Source organism: Rhinopithecus bieti, unplaced genomic scaffold (assembly GCF_001698545.2).
Source record: "Rhinopithecus bieti isolate Rb0 unplaced genomic scaffold, ASM169854v2 scaffold_23898, whole genome shotgun sequence".
Classification (NCBI taxonomy): Eukaryota; Metazoa; Chordata; class Mammalia; order Primates; family Cercopithecidae; genus Rhinopithecus; species Rhinopithecus bieti.
The window spans coordinates 1,576,539-1,591,759 of NW_016811065.1; the positions used below are offsets into that span (position 1 = coordinate 1,576,539).

Sequence of the window (15,221 nt, forward strand, 5' to 3'; positions counted from 1 at the left end):
GGCAGCAAAAAAAAAGGATGAGTTTGTGTCCTTTGTAGGGACATGGATGCAGCTGGAAACCATCATTCTTAGCAAACTATCACAAGAACAGAAAACCAAACACCGCATGTTCTCACTCATAGGTGGGAACTGAACAATGACATCACTTGGACTCGGGAAGGGGAACATCACACACTGGGGCCTATCATGGGGGGGGGGGAGGGATTGCATTGGGAGTTATACCTGATGTAAATGACGAGTTGATGGGTGCTGACGAGTTGATGGGTGCAGCACACCAACATGGCACAAGTATACATATGTAACAAATCTGCACGTTATGCACATGTACCCTAGAACTTAAAGTATAAAAAAAAAAAAAAAGAATATTGTTTTGTTTTGTAGAGATGATGTCTCACTATACTGCCTAGACTGGTTTCAAATTCCTGGGCTCAATCTCCTCAGCTTGGTCTCTCAAAGTGCTGGGATTTCAGGAGTGAACCACCATGCCTGGCCTATAGTTAACAATATTATATTGTATATTATCAAATAACTAGAAGAGGGGATTCTGGATGTTGTCACCAAAGAAATGATACATGTTTGAGTGATGGATAAGCTAATTACCCTGATTGACCATTACAAACTGAATACATATATTAAACATCACAGCATACCCCTCAAATATGTGCAATTACTATGTACCCATTACAAATAAAAATTAAACAATAATAAATATTTGTTGAACTGTATCATAGAACTCGTTGTCAGCTAGCTTCCTTATCCTTGGAGTATTTCCCCTTTGAGAAAAATCACCATGACCAATGTGTCTGTGTATACCCAGCTCCTAGCAGGGCACCCAGCACATGGCAGGTTGTCAGTAAGTGTCGGCTGAATCTGTGTTCTATGGCATAATCTGCTTACGAGCAGGCTTATCATATGGATCACTGAAGAGTGTGATTTCTGTTTGTATGTGTAGGTGTGTTTGCATATACATGCATACACTCTTATCTGCATATACTTCTGTATTGGTGTATGTATCCGGCTCTGAAGGCAGCAGCACGAAGGAAAATGAGAAGTCAGATGTCTTACAATTTTGACTGGTCATTGACCCACCCATCTGAAAGGAAGAAAATCATTTCTACAACATTCTGCTTGTTGACCATCCAGGTTCTCATCAGTTGACTGAAGAATATTTTTTAAATGGGAATTCGATCATCCAGCCTCCTCCTCCACCTCCTCCTCCTGCTGTATAGCCAAGGAGATGAACCCAGAGAGGTCAAACAGTTTGTACAAGGTCACATGGCCAGTGGTTCAGCTAGGCCTGGATCCCTAATAACCTTACCACCTCCTCAGTCCTCATATCTCAGCACCCTAGTTTGAGAACCATGACTCTAGAAAAACAGTTTTTGTCAATTTTAGCAAGACATCCTAGCTGTTAAATCAAATGGGCCTTCTTAGTACATTTCTTAATTGTCCTCCCTTAGTATTGGATGCTAACTATCCTTTCACTTTTCTTGAAACTCATGAAATCCTTTGAATGCAATAAAAACAATGCTACTAATTATTGAACATTAAATATGGGCCAGGCACTGTTTCAAGGACTTTATATTGTGACATTCATCTCTCACAATAAATCCTAGGAGTTAGGTATTATCATGATCCTCATTTCAACTTAGGGTAAGTAAAGTGCAGAGAAGTTAAGCCTAAAGTCAATGGCTAATTAGGAATTCAAACTTAAAAGTCTAACTCCAAACTGGGCACTTCTAACCACAATGCCTCTTGTTAGCATCTGTTCCTTCCCTACCTTTCTAGGTCACATGGCTTCTCAGCTTCCTCCCTTTTATGCCTCCTCCCTTCTCTTGATCATCTCATCCACTCTTAAGAATTGCTTATCACCTCCTGATGACTCCATAACTTTTTACTTCAGCTCAGACCTTAATTCTAAGTCACAAACAAATAAAAACCTCTTTAAACATGCCCACTAGAATGTCTGTACTATTCAGGCATATTGGGCAAAATGGTCTCCTTTGCAAACTTCTGCTCAGCTGGTAAGAAATTAGATGTAGCTTTATAATGTTCCATTTTCTGTTCTCTTCATGCCACATGGGGTGGTTTTGTAATGCAAAATAGCAATCTAATCCCTACTTGTTATTTTAAGTAAATCCATATTTGTTGCTTTTAACCAAAGAGTTAAGTATGTTATAAGAGGAATGCTCCATCTGTCTGCTGCAGGCAAGGTCCCAGTTGCTCAGCCATTTGGGACTCTGAAAACTCCTTTGATCACTGCCATCATACTGGGCCTGGTATCTGACATCATGATAATAATGTCAGGAGAGAAAAATGAGGGGCTGATGCCCCACTGATGAGGGAATAACATGGAGTTAGTCTTCACCAAAAACTCCAAGTTTCTTTTGTGAATCAGTTTTAATCCCTTTCATTGGCCAGTTCAGCCAGGTGCTATATTTACTCTAGCATTCATTTATAAATAAGGCCAAGTAACAACGTTATCCATGGAACAAATTTAGGCAGCAGTAAGTCTGAGGTTGGTTACCACCACTGAAACTCTGGGTGGTGTTATCAGTTAGCATTTGCTGCATAATAAACCATTCTAAAACATAACTTTTTAAATTATTATTTTACATGATTCTATGGGTTGACTGGGATGTTCTGCTCTGAGTCTGCTCATCTTAAGCTGGATATTTTAGGATGACCACCCTAGTACATCTAAAAATTGGTAGACTGGTTGGTACAGTAGGGGCTTCACTCACATATCTGCTGTCAGTTGGGGTGACGACTTCATGTTTCTCATCATCATCTTAGGCTCATTCATAGAATGACATAAGGGTTTCCATCAGTGAGAGGGCAAACTCCAATACTTTTTATATTACCTACTTATGTAATTTTTTAACGTTTCATTAGCCAGAACAAGTCATGTGGTCAAGCTGAGATCCAAGTGATAGAGAAATAAACCCCACCTCTTAATGGGAAAAGTGACATTCAAGAGGCCAACGAATTATCATGGACATTTTTGCAATTTTGTGGCATTTTACTTAATCAAGTCCTAAGAAGAATAGAGAGATCCCAGGAATATGAGATGACTGGAGTTATTCAAGGGCAGCATCTGGAATAAGCCATTTCAGGGGTAAGAGCAATTCATCCAAGCTAATCAAGATAGCAATCTCCAAAAGCCCCCAGACTTTGTGACTGAGTCCATAGAAGACTTAAGTCTTATTCTACTTTATAGGTTTCTTTCTAAAACTGGTCCTTACCTAACAATTCTCCAACCCAGTGAATGACCGTACCATTACCATCACCTATATTGTTTCAAACCAAAAAATAAATAAATAAACAAAAATTTAAAACCCCTCAAGAATTTTTGTGAATGCCTACCTCACCCTTATCTAAATATCTTAATCATTAGTGAAGTTTACTGGCTTTATTCATCTAAAAATTGTCTCCATCCTTCACCCACTCACTCCCATCTGTCATTGTCATCATCAGGTTCTTCTTTATCTCTCACTTGGACTTTTACTGTGAACTCCCTGCTTCCTCACTTGTTCCCCCTACAATTAATTATCTAAACAACAACAGTGTGATCATTTTTTAAAATAAATAAGAAGTGGTACAGCTCTACCTAAAATCTTGAATAATCTCCCACTAAGCCCGGAATAAATCCAAAACTTCCCATTGTAATCTAGAAAGTTCTTCATAGTCTGGACGCTACTTGCCTCTTAATCTCAAATCACACTACTCTTTTGCTTCTTCTGGCTACACTCGTCTCTTTTCTAATTTTTGGAAACATAAATAAACATATCTTGTCTCTCTGGCCGAATGACAATTCCTCAGAGTTCTTCCCTGACCTCCATATCTTAAATGGCCCCAATCCTCTTCAATCTTGGGTTATTCTCATTCAATAATCTATTTTTGTATCCTTTTCTTACCTTTTTTAAAAAAAAAAAAATCTTAAGCACATAGCTTTTAAAGGTCTGGTTGATTGAAGTGTAATTTGTAGAGTAAAATTCACTCTTTTTAATGGCCAGCTATACAGCTATATATGTGTGTTTCATCAAACACATAGATTTGTAACCATTATCAAAATTAAGATATAGAACATTTCATTACCTCAATGAACTCTCCAAAAGGTTTACAAAACTGAAACAACCCAAATGTTCTTCAGCTGACAAATAAACAAACTATACTGAATTCAAACAATGGAAGACTACTTAGCCATAAAAAAGGACTACTAATATATATATACAAAGATGCATTACACTAAATAAGACATTCGATTTAAGAAATCACATGTTGTATAGTTTCATTTATATGACTTACTGGAAAAGGCAAGATCATAAGGGCATAAAACAAGTCAGCATTTGCCAGGGCTGGGGTAGAGAAGGGGTGGATTATGAAGGGGCATGAGATAACTCATTCACCTCTTTTTTCATAGCTTTCATTACAATCTGTAAAAATCTTGCTTATTTATTGTTTATTTATTAAGTGTTGCCTTCCTCAAAAGGCACATTCCAAGACAGCATGAACCCATCTCTTACTCACTTCTGTGTCTCCAGAAACTAGCATGGTGCCAGTCATTGAACAGGTGTTCAATTATTCCTTGTTGAATGACTTAATGAACATGTAAGCCCTTCCCCAACTTGACCTTCACCCTGAATCTTCAACTTCAACACATGATCATGCCCTGTGAACCTTACCTCCTAAGTAGTTCTCCTAGTTATCCCCTTTCCCTTACTGCCATATCCCTGCCCTTGATGTTTTTTACTTAGATGATTGTAATAGCCCCAAAAGTAGTTTTCCTACCTACAGTCTTACCCCTTCAACCACTGTCTCTAACTGCTGCTAGATATGATCAAATTACATCCCTCCCATCCAACTTGATCATATCTAGCAGGAGTTAAAGACAGTGACTGAAGGGGCAAAACTTAAAAAAAAAAAAAAAAAGTAAAGGTTCCCATTGCCTAGCAACCAACCTAGCTATGGCTCTTCTCCATTCCCAGGTGCTCAACCCTAATCACCACCTACTAGCAGGGCTCTGCTCCTATCCAGATATGGCTCCCAGAACCAAAATGCTGCTCATCTGTCCTAAGGATGAGACCTACCTCCAACTAAGTGAGTCCCTCATTCTGGAGGGTCCCTATTGTCTTCCTAGTTCCATCCATCAGTGCCTTCTCAATCCCAGCATGCCTAATGGCTTCATGTCTCCAAATCTAAGTCAAATATCAAGGAATTTAGGGCTATCAGAGCAAATCATGTAATTATAAACTATGTTATTTCTCAAAGTTATACCCATAATCTCAACTCTCAAGATCCTAGTATACCAAATCTTGAAGTCACATATTTTTCAGATTGTGATAGTGGCAATTATTTTATCTCTTCCTTCATCATGTTCTTAAAGGAATAAAGAAGTCAGCATTTGCTTGTATTGAGTCACCACAGTAGGCTGGAAATAAGCCTAAATTATTCTTTCCATAAAACTATCAAAAGTAGGATAGGTCAAAATCAACTTTTAATATGTGCCATCAAAGCCATGAAATATGAAATCCATGTGATTTTAGTGGGCTTTTTGGGGGAATCACTAATGTTCATCAAAGGGCACAAGCTAAATAAGTTAAAGTATATCCATAAAATATATTACTCTGAAGTCGTAAGAAAAATGAATGAGGCTCTGGATTCCATTACCAGTTTATACTCTTGCACCATTTGAGTTTCCAACTGCAAACCTTTAACAGGTATCTGGGGGAAAAAATGGTGGATAGGAGGCAGGACAAGATTGCAGCTCTCACTGGGACACACAGAGCAGCATGTGGAGACTTGTATCATGAATTTTGCTCCAGAGCTCTGCAGAAATATACCAGGAAAGCCAAAAGAATCCACAGACCCTATGAAGAAAGTGGTTTCCTCCTGCAGGACCCAGGAGACAGCCCAAATACTGTGAGTGCCCAAGTTGTGAAAGTGGGAAAGGGGTATTATCCATCCCTGAACACACACCCTCACTGGGGAACCCGAAGGTCTAGATCATGGGAAAAAGATTTGACCTTACCTGGAGCTGAGTCAATTTAGAGAGCTGAGTGAAATATAGCAGTAGAGGAAGCAGCAGGAAAAGCCCTGTGGGCTCTCTAGGTCCCTGGGAAGCAATTTCTTTCTCCCTGTGTGTGCCTCACAGGGGTCCTTGGGGAGGGCTGCCAGAGGTACTGGGAAAAGACCACAGGGAGAAGGAAACCTCCAGCTGAACTTTGTAGCAATTCCAACCCAATGTGAAATCTCCTGGCTAGAACTCAGGGGAGGGTGGGAATCCAGTAGACTCAACAGGCAGAGAGGTGCAAAAGCCCTAAGTGCTTTCTCAGTTGAGAGGCTGCTAGTCCAGGGAAAGTTCTCAGCCCTCCTCGCCCACTGCCTAGAAACAAACTTGGTACCTATGGTAGGAGTGAGATTAGCCTTTTGTGTTGCATGGGAGCTGGGTGAGGCCTGTGACTGCCAGTTTTCCCCCACTTCCCTGACTACCTGCATGACACAGCAGAGGCAGCCATAATCTTCCTGGGAATATAACTCCATTGACCTGGGAATCACACCCCCATCCCCCACAACAGCTGCAGAAAGACTCACCCAAGGAGAGTCTGAGTTCAGACACACCTAACCCTTCCCCCACCTGATTGTCCTTCCTTACCCACCCTGGTAGTTGAAGACAAAAAGTATTTTCTCCTGGGAGTTCTAGAGCCCCATCCACTGCCTGATCCTCCCTATACTACCACAGCTGATGCCCTCTTGAAAGTGCTACCTCCTGGCAGGAAGCCAACCAGCACAAAAATAGTGCATTAAACAACCAAAATTAAGGATTCTCACAGAGTCCATTTCACCCTCCTGCCACCTCCGCTGGAGCAGGTGCTGGTATCCACAGCTAAGAGATCTGCAAAAGGGTCACATCACAGGACTCTTCAGACAACCCTCAGTACCAGCCTAGAGCCTGGTAGCCCTGCTGTGTGGCTAGATCCAGAAGAGAAATAACAATCACTACAGCTCAGCTCTCTGGAAGTCACATTCCCAGGAAAAGGGGGAGAGTACTAAATAAAGGGAACACTCCATGGAACAAAATAATCTGAACAGCAGCCTTGAACCCAAGATATTCCCTCTGACATAGCCTACCCAAATGAGAAGGAAACAGAAAAACAATTCTGGTAATACGACAAAACAAGGTTCTTTACCACCCCCCAAAAAAATCACACTAGCTCACCAGCAATGGATTCAAACCAAAAAAACAAATCCCTGATTTACCTGAAAAATAATTCAGAAGGTCAATTAAGGAGCACCAGAGAAAGGTGAAGTCCAATTTAAAGAAATCAAAAAAAATGATATAAGAAATGAAGGGAGAAATCTTCAGTGAAATAGATAGCATAAGAAAAAAAAATCACAACTTCAGGAAATAAAGGACACACTCAGAGAAATGCAAAATCTTCTGGAAAGTCTCAGCAATAGAATCAAAAAAGCAGAAGTGAGAACTTCAGAGCTCAAAGACAAGGTTTTCAAATTAACCCAATCCAACAAAGACAAAGAAAAGATAAATAAAATTAATAGACCATTAGCAAGATTAACCAAGAAGAGAGAAGATCCAAATAAGCTCAACTGGAAAAAAAATGAGAGATATTACAACCAACACCACAGAAATACAAAATATCATTCAAGGCTAGCATGAACACCTTTACCTACATAAACTAGAAAACCTAAAGGAGATGGATAAATTCCTAGAAATACACAACCCTCCTAACTTAAATATGGAAGAATTAGAAACCCTGAACAGAACAGTAACAAACAGTGAGACTGAAATTATATTTTAAAAATCACCAGCCAAAAAATGTCCAGAACCAGGCAGATTCACAGCTGAATCCTAGCAGACATTCAAAGAGTTGGTACCAATCCTACTGACACTATTCCACAAGATACAGAAAGAGGGAATCCTCCCTAAATCATTCTAGGAAGCCAGTAGCACCCTAATATGAAAACAAGGGAAGGCATAACAAAAAAAAAAAATACAGACCAATATCCCTGATGAACATAGATGCAAAAGTCCTTAACAAAATGCTAGCTAACCAGATCCAACAGCATATCAAAAAGATAATCCACCATGATCAAATGGGTTGCATACCAGGGATGCAGGAATGGTTTAAGATACGCAAGTCAATAAATACGATACACCACATAAACAGAATTAAAAACAAAAATCACACGATAAACACAATAGATGCAGAAAAAGCATTTGACAAATCCAATATCCCTTTATGATTAAAACTCTCAGCAAAATTGGCATACAAGCAACATACCTCAATGCAATAAAAGCCACCTATGACAAACCCACAGCCAACATAGTATAGAACGAGAAAAAGTTAAAAGAACCTTCAAAGCCATGCAAATACATGGAAATTAAATAATCTCCTCCTGAATGATCATTGGGTCAACAATGAAATCAATGGAAATTAAAAAATTATTTGAACTAAACAATAATAGTAACACAACCTATAAAAATCTCTGGATACAGCAAATGTGATGCTAGGAGGAAAGTTCATACTCTTACATACCTATATCAAAAAGTCTGAAAGAGCACAAATAGACAATCTAAGGTCACACCTCAAGGAACTAGAGAAAAAAGACCCAACCAAACCCAAACCCAGCAGAAAAAGAAATAAAAATCAGAACAGAGCTAAATGAAATTGAAACAAAAAAGAAATACAAAAATAAATGAAATAAATAAAATACTTAGGAATACCTAACCAAGGAGGCAAAAGACCTCTACAAGGAAAACTACAAAATACTGCTGAAAGAAATTGCAGTTCACACAAACAAATGGAAACACATCCCATGTTCATGGATGGGTAGAATCAATGCTGTGAAAATGACCATACTGCCAAAAGCAATCTACAAATTCAATGCAATTCCCATCAAAATATCACCATCATTCTTCACAGAACTAGAAAAATCATAAAAAAACAAAAAAGAGCCTGCATAGATAAAGCAAGACTAAGCAAAAAGAACCAATCTAGAAGCATTACATTACCCAATTTCAAACTATACCATAAAGCCATAATCACCAAAACAGCATGGTACTGGTATAAAAATAGGCACATAAACCAATGCAACAGAATAGAAAACCCAGAGATAAACCTAAATACTTACAGCCAACTGATCTTTGACAAAGCAAACAAAAACATAAAGTGAGAAAAGGACACCCTATTCAACAAATAGTGCTGGGATCACTGGCAAGCCACATGTAGAAGAATGAAACTGGATCCTCATTTCTCACATTATACAAAATTCTACTCAAGATGGATCAAGGAGTTAAATCTAAGACCCAAAACTATAAAAATTCTAGAAGATCATTGGAAAAACCCTTCTAGACATTGGCTTAGGCAAGGATTTCATGACCAAGAACCCAAAAGCAAATGCAATAAAAAACAAAGATAAATAGGCGGGACTTAATTAAACTAAAAGCTTTTGCATGGCAAAAGGAAAAGTCAGCAGAGTAAACAGACAACCCACAGAGTGGGAGAAAATCTTCACAATCTATACATCTGACAAAGGACTAATATCCAGAATCTAAAACAAACTCAAACAAATTAGCAAGAAAAAAACAATCCTATCAAGAAGTGGGCTAGGGACATGAATAGACAATTCTGAAAAGATATACAAATGGCCAACAAACATGAAAAAAATGCTCAACATCACTAATAATCAGGGAAATCCAAATCAAAACCACAACGTGATACCACCTCACTCCTACAAGAATGGCCATAATCAAAAAATAATAGATGTTGGCATGGATGCAGTGAAAAGAGAACACTTCTACAATGCTGGTGGGAATGTAAACTAGTACAACCACTATGGAAAACAGTGTGGAGATTCTTTAAAGAACTAAAAGTTGAACTACCACTTGATTCAGCAATCCCACTACTGGGTATCTACCCATAGGAAAAGAAGTCATTATATGAAAAAGATACTTGGACATCCTTGTTTATATAAGCACAATTCACAGTTGCAAAAATGTGGAACCAGCCCAAATATCCATCAATCAACGGGTGAATAAACTGATATATATATATGATGGAATACTACTCAGCCATAAAAAGGAATGAATTAATGGCATTCACAGCAACCTGGATGGGATTGGAGACTATTATTCTAAGTGAAGTAACTCAGAAATGGATAACCAAATATCGTATGTTCTCACTCATAAGTGGGAGCTAAGCTATGAGGATGCTAAGGCATAAGAATGATACAAGGGACTCTGAGGATTCCAGGGAAATTGTAGGAAGTGAGTGTGGGATAAAAGGTTACAAATTGGGTTCAGTGTATAATGCTGTGGTGATGGGTGTGCCAAAATCTCACAAATCACTACTAAAGAACTTACTCATGTAAGCAAACACCACCTGTTCCCCAAAAATCTATGGAAATAAAAAAATTAAAAGAAAAAAAAAAAGAAAGAAAAAAAAAAGAAAAGAAAAATGAATGAGAAAGCACTTAATGCACTGATGTGGGAAGAACTCCAAGATATAGTGATAAGTGAAGACTGAGGTGCAGAATACTGCTACTCACCTGTACACTTTCAATTGTCATAAACACTTTTATTTGCTTAGAGAAAGTAATGAAGGATTATCAAGAAAATAGTGTAAGTGTTTTCCCATGGGAGAAAGGGGAATGAGGCAGATTGGAGCAGAAGTAGGAAGAAGACTGTCTTCCATATACCTCTTTATATTTTGGTTTTGAGTGATGTAAATCTATTATTCCCCCCGCAAAAATATTTTCAGTTCTTTTCAAGTAGAATTTGAGTGTGTACCACAATGTGATTCTCAAAAAGCTCATTAAAATTACATTACTCCAAGAGTTTGAAACCATTATAAAATCAACAAAACCTTTCAATGGCCCTGATATGAATACATATGCAATGAATTTTATTAGCATATAAATATAAGTGAATGAATAAATACATTCTAAAATGCATTGTTCAAATGAAAATGTAGCAGTTACCTGCTTTATCAGTTGTCCTAAAAACTTCATTTTCTCTTAGGTAGTAAATTGGACAGGTACATTTAAATATATCATTTCAGGTCAGTGAAACGGTCCTAAAAATGGAGTTTGTGGACAGTCGCAGGGTGTCAAAATCATCTATGGTGACAGTGCTATGGGGAATATAACTAATACAATTATATATCATTTTTGGCTTGACACAAAATGATGTTCTTTTGCTTGCCCTATATCAATTTATTTAGGGAAATCATCCTTTTACTATTCTCTCTCTTTATCTGCTTCTCTCTCTCTCTCTCTCTCTCTCATACACACACACACACACACACATTTTGTGTAATTTAAGTGCAACTGTCAATCAAGTGGCCCACCTCCCCTGCCTCAGAAGTAGCAAATGTTGACTAGTGTATTCCATTCTCCCAGCTACCTGGATTCCAGGGGTGAACATAAGACCAAAGTTTGGCCAATTAGAGCCATTGGATAAGCAGTAGAGACTGTTATAGATGAATGAAACAAGAAGGTTTCTGTACTTTTGAAATTACAAGCTCTAAGAATCAGATATGCCTATAGCTGCCAGGGCATGTTACTACTATCCTTTTTGAAAATGAACCCAACTTAGTGAAGACAACAGGGAAATTAATAAAATGAAATTAATCATGATATTATTGGTAAACACCAGATCCAGCCATGCCCTAAGCTAGTCCACCTTTGGATTTATTAACTTCATGAGCCAACGAATTCCCTCTTTTGTTGCCATTTTGAAACACAGTGCAACTGTTCCTCAATAAAATCTTTATGATTATTACCTGTACATATTCCAGAGTTTCTTTGGAAACTCTGGTCTTTCTTGGGATTATGCCTTAATTTACCTGGAAAATTTAGAAAGTGTAGACTACGAAATTTAGGAGATTCAGAGAAATTCTTCATGTGATTAATGAATCTGGAGCAGGTCACTGAAGTTCTTTCATATTGAGGGAGGTTCTGTAAGACAGAGGAGAAAAATACACAAAATAAAATTAGGTTAATGGCTCCAAAATAATTCATGCCACCTAGCACTCTTACTTCCCTAAAGTGAGTGATTTTTTTTTTTAATATTTTGTTTCTTTATTCTTTAAATGAAACAATCCTGAAAACAATCACAGTTAACTCTAGTTACCTTTACATGCACATTCCTCTTATGTATTCATTAAAGAGGCTAATTAACTTAATTATTTGTTCATTGAAAAAAATCTTATTCAGTTACACTATATGCTAGATATTAATCTAGGCAGTGAGGATACAAGAGGCACGGTCTCTGCCCTTATGAAATTGACATATTAGTGGAGAGTGACAAAAAATAAACAAATATATCTACAATAGATTGGATGGTGATTTTTCTGTTGCTAAGATGAAAAACATAAAATAAGAGATACCTTCTCAGACAGGGTGATATGAAAACAAAGATTCACTGGCACAGATGCAGTAGCCACATGAGGTCTTGGATGAGAGTCATTCCGAGCACTGGGAACAGCCAGTGTGTGAAAGAATGGAGAGGCAGGGGATAGGGAAGGGGGTCAGAAGGTAGGGGAGAGGAGGCTCTTAAATCAAGCCTTGTCACCTTGAAATAGCAAAAACAGAAAACAAAGGGGAGAAAGAGCTACAAATATCTTGGTTAAATAATATGAAATAAGGTCGTAAGTAAGGATCCAATTTGATTTAAATCAAAAACTATTCATTCTAAAATCTAAAACTATAAAAACCTAAAAAGATAACCTAGGGAATACCATTGAACATAGAAATTCACAAAGATTTCATGAGAAAGACACCAAAAGCAATTGCAACAAAAACAAAAATTGACAAACAGGATCTAATTAAACTAAATAGCTTCTACACAGGAAAAGAAACTATCAACAGAGTAAACAGACAACCTACAGAATAGGAGAAAATATTCGCAAACTATGCTTCCAACAAAGGTCTAATACCCAGAATCTATGAGGAACTGAAACAACTTTACAAGCAAAAATCAAACAACTCCATTAAAAAGTGGACAAAGGACCTGAATGGAAACTTTTCAAAATAAGACATACATGTGACCGACAAGCACATGAAAAAATGCTCAACATCACTAATCGTTAGAGAAATGCAAATCAAAACCACAATGAAATACCATCTCACACCAGTTAGAATGGCTATTACTAAAAAGTCAAAGAATAACAGATGCAAGATTGCAGAGAAAGGGGAACAGTTATACACTGCTGGTGGGTGTGTAGTTTAGTTCAGTCATTGTGGAAAGCAGTATGACAATTTCTCAAAGAACTTAAAGCGAATTATCATTTGATTCAGCAATCACATTATTGGATATATATACCCAAAAGAATATAAATCATTCTAACATAAAGACACATGCACATGTGTCTTCACTGCAGCACTATTCACAATAGCAAAGACATGGAATCAACCCAAATGCCTATCAATGTTGGACTGGATAAAGAAAATGTGATACATATATACCATGGAATACTGTGCAGCCATAAAAAAGAATGAGATCATGTTTTTTGCACCAATATGGATGAAGCTGGAGGCCATTATCTGAAGCAAACTAACACAGGAACAGAAGCCCAAATACCGCATCTTCTCACTTATAAGTGGAAGCTAAACAACAAAAAACATGGATACTAGAAGGGAAACAAGAGGCACTAGGACCTACTTGAGGGTGGAGTGGGGGAGGAGGGAAAGAATCAGAAAAAATACCTGATGGGATACTATGCTTATTATCTGTAAGGAAGTTATCTGTACACCAAAGGAAGGAAGGAAGTTAAGGAAGTTATCTGTACACCAAACCGCTGTGGGTGTACACAGTTCACCATATAATAAGTAAGGAAGTTATCTGTACACCAAACCGCTGTGGGTGTACACAGTTCACCATATAATAAACCTGCACATGTACTCCTGAACTAAAATAAAAGTTTAAAAATAATAATATAGATAAATAAAAACCAGTCATTAAACATGTAATCAGAACCAACTTCCCATTGGTTTGATGTGTAATTTTTATTGTTTGGATATGATTAGATATTATCGATTCGGGTGATTTGGATATTGTATAAATTTGGATATTGGATATTAATGTATGGCTAGTACTGTTTGGATATTGTGAATATTATGTGTTCAGGATAGCATTAATTTACTGAATCTGTACAAGGTCAGCTCATCCCTGCATGAGCAATAGTATCTTACTGAAAGGGTAAGGTTTTCATCTTGTCACTTCACACGGCCTATCACTCACCCAACTCTACCCACTCCCTGAGGAAAAGGTTTGTGTCTCAAGCCAGAAACTGTAAGCTAAGTGAGAGGGTCCTAGGAGGGCACTGGAGTGGGAACTCTCTCTTTTCCATAACTGTGGATCAAGGAGGGAGAGATGGAAGCTTAAGAAGACATACACCTCTTAAATGGCAGGAGGCAGCTGGGACTCGAGAGACCCAGTCCAGTTGTACCAGTCATGGAGCATGGGAGATTAACTAAGGAAGGGTCAGAAACCTATACTTTATAAGACTTTTTTGCTGCTAGCATTTTCTTTCTTTATATTTGCTTGATATTGAGTAGAATCTTCTTTAAAAATCATCACAAATGAGCTAAAATAAGTGAAAGGGAGAGAATTTCTACCATTTTAAAGAGAGAAGAGTACCACAGGAACAGCAGTGATTCCAAGAGAGGGCTTGAGAGAAAGTGAAATGAGAGAAAAACTATTTTCCTGACTTGGTTAGAGCCACTGTCCATCTGGACAGTATGTGCGCATGGGCAATCTTGGAGGTAATAACTCAGAGCACGGGCTGTAGAATCATGCAGGTCCACATCCAAGCCTCATCTCCACACCCCGCTCTCTATACAAGCCGGGGCAATTTACCTTCTCTACTCCTGTTTCCACCTTTACAAAGTGGGGCTACTGCTATCTCACAACAACTATTACCCCCATTTTACAGATTAAAAACTAACTTATCAAAGCTATACAAGTACTAAGTATTGAAAGCAAGTCTCAAATCCACTCTTTCCTACTCTAACGGCCATGTTTTTAACCCCATTCCATACTGCTTCCCCATTTTAGAATAAGCACAATGTAAGTATTCAAACAGAACCTAGATCACCGTGGCCTCCTCACAGTCAGCAACCTAAGTGTCCAAAACAGAAAGCGTCCAAAACAGAAAGCGTCCAATGTAAGTGTCCAAAACAGAAACTAGAAGATCACC

The 15,221-nt window shown here is 38.0% G+C and overlaps 1 protein-coding gene across 1 annotated transcript in view; it reads right to left on the reverse strand.

Annotated features, from left to right (window-relative positions):
* Positions 1–15,221, reverse strand: part of CUNH12orf42 (chromosome unknown C12orf42 homolog) — a 178,438-nt gene that overhangs the window by 53,376 nt on the left and 109,841 nt on the right. The window contains exon 4 of the mRNA XM_017893444.1: positions 11,868–11,979. Within this exon, the coding sequence (XP_017748933.1) occupies positions 11,868–11,979 (112 nt within the window). The remainder of the gene's footprint in view (positions 1–11,867; positions 11,980–15,221) is intronic.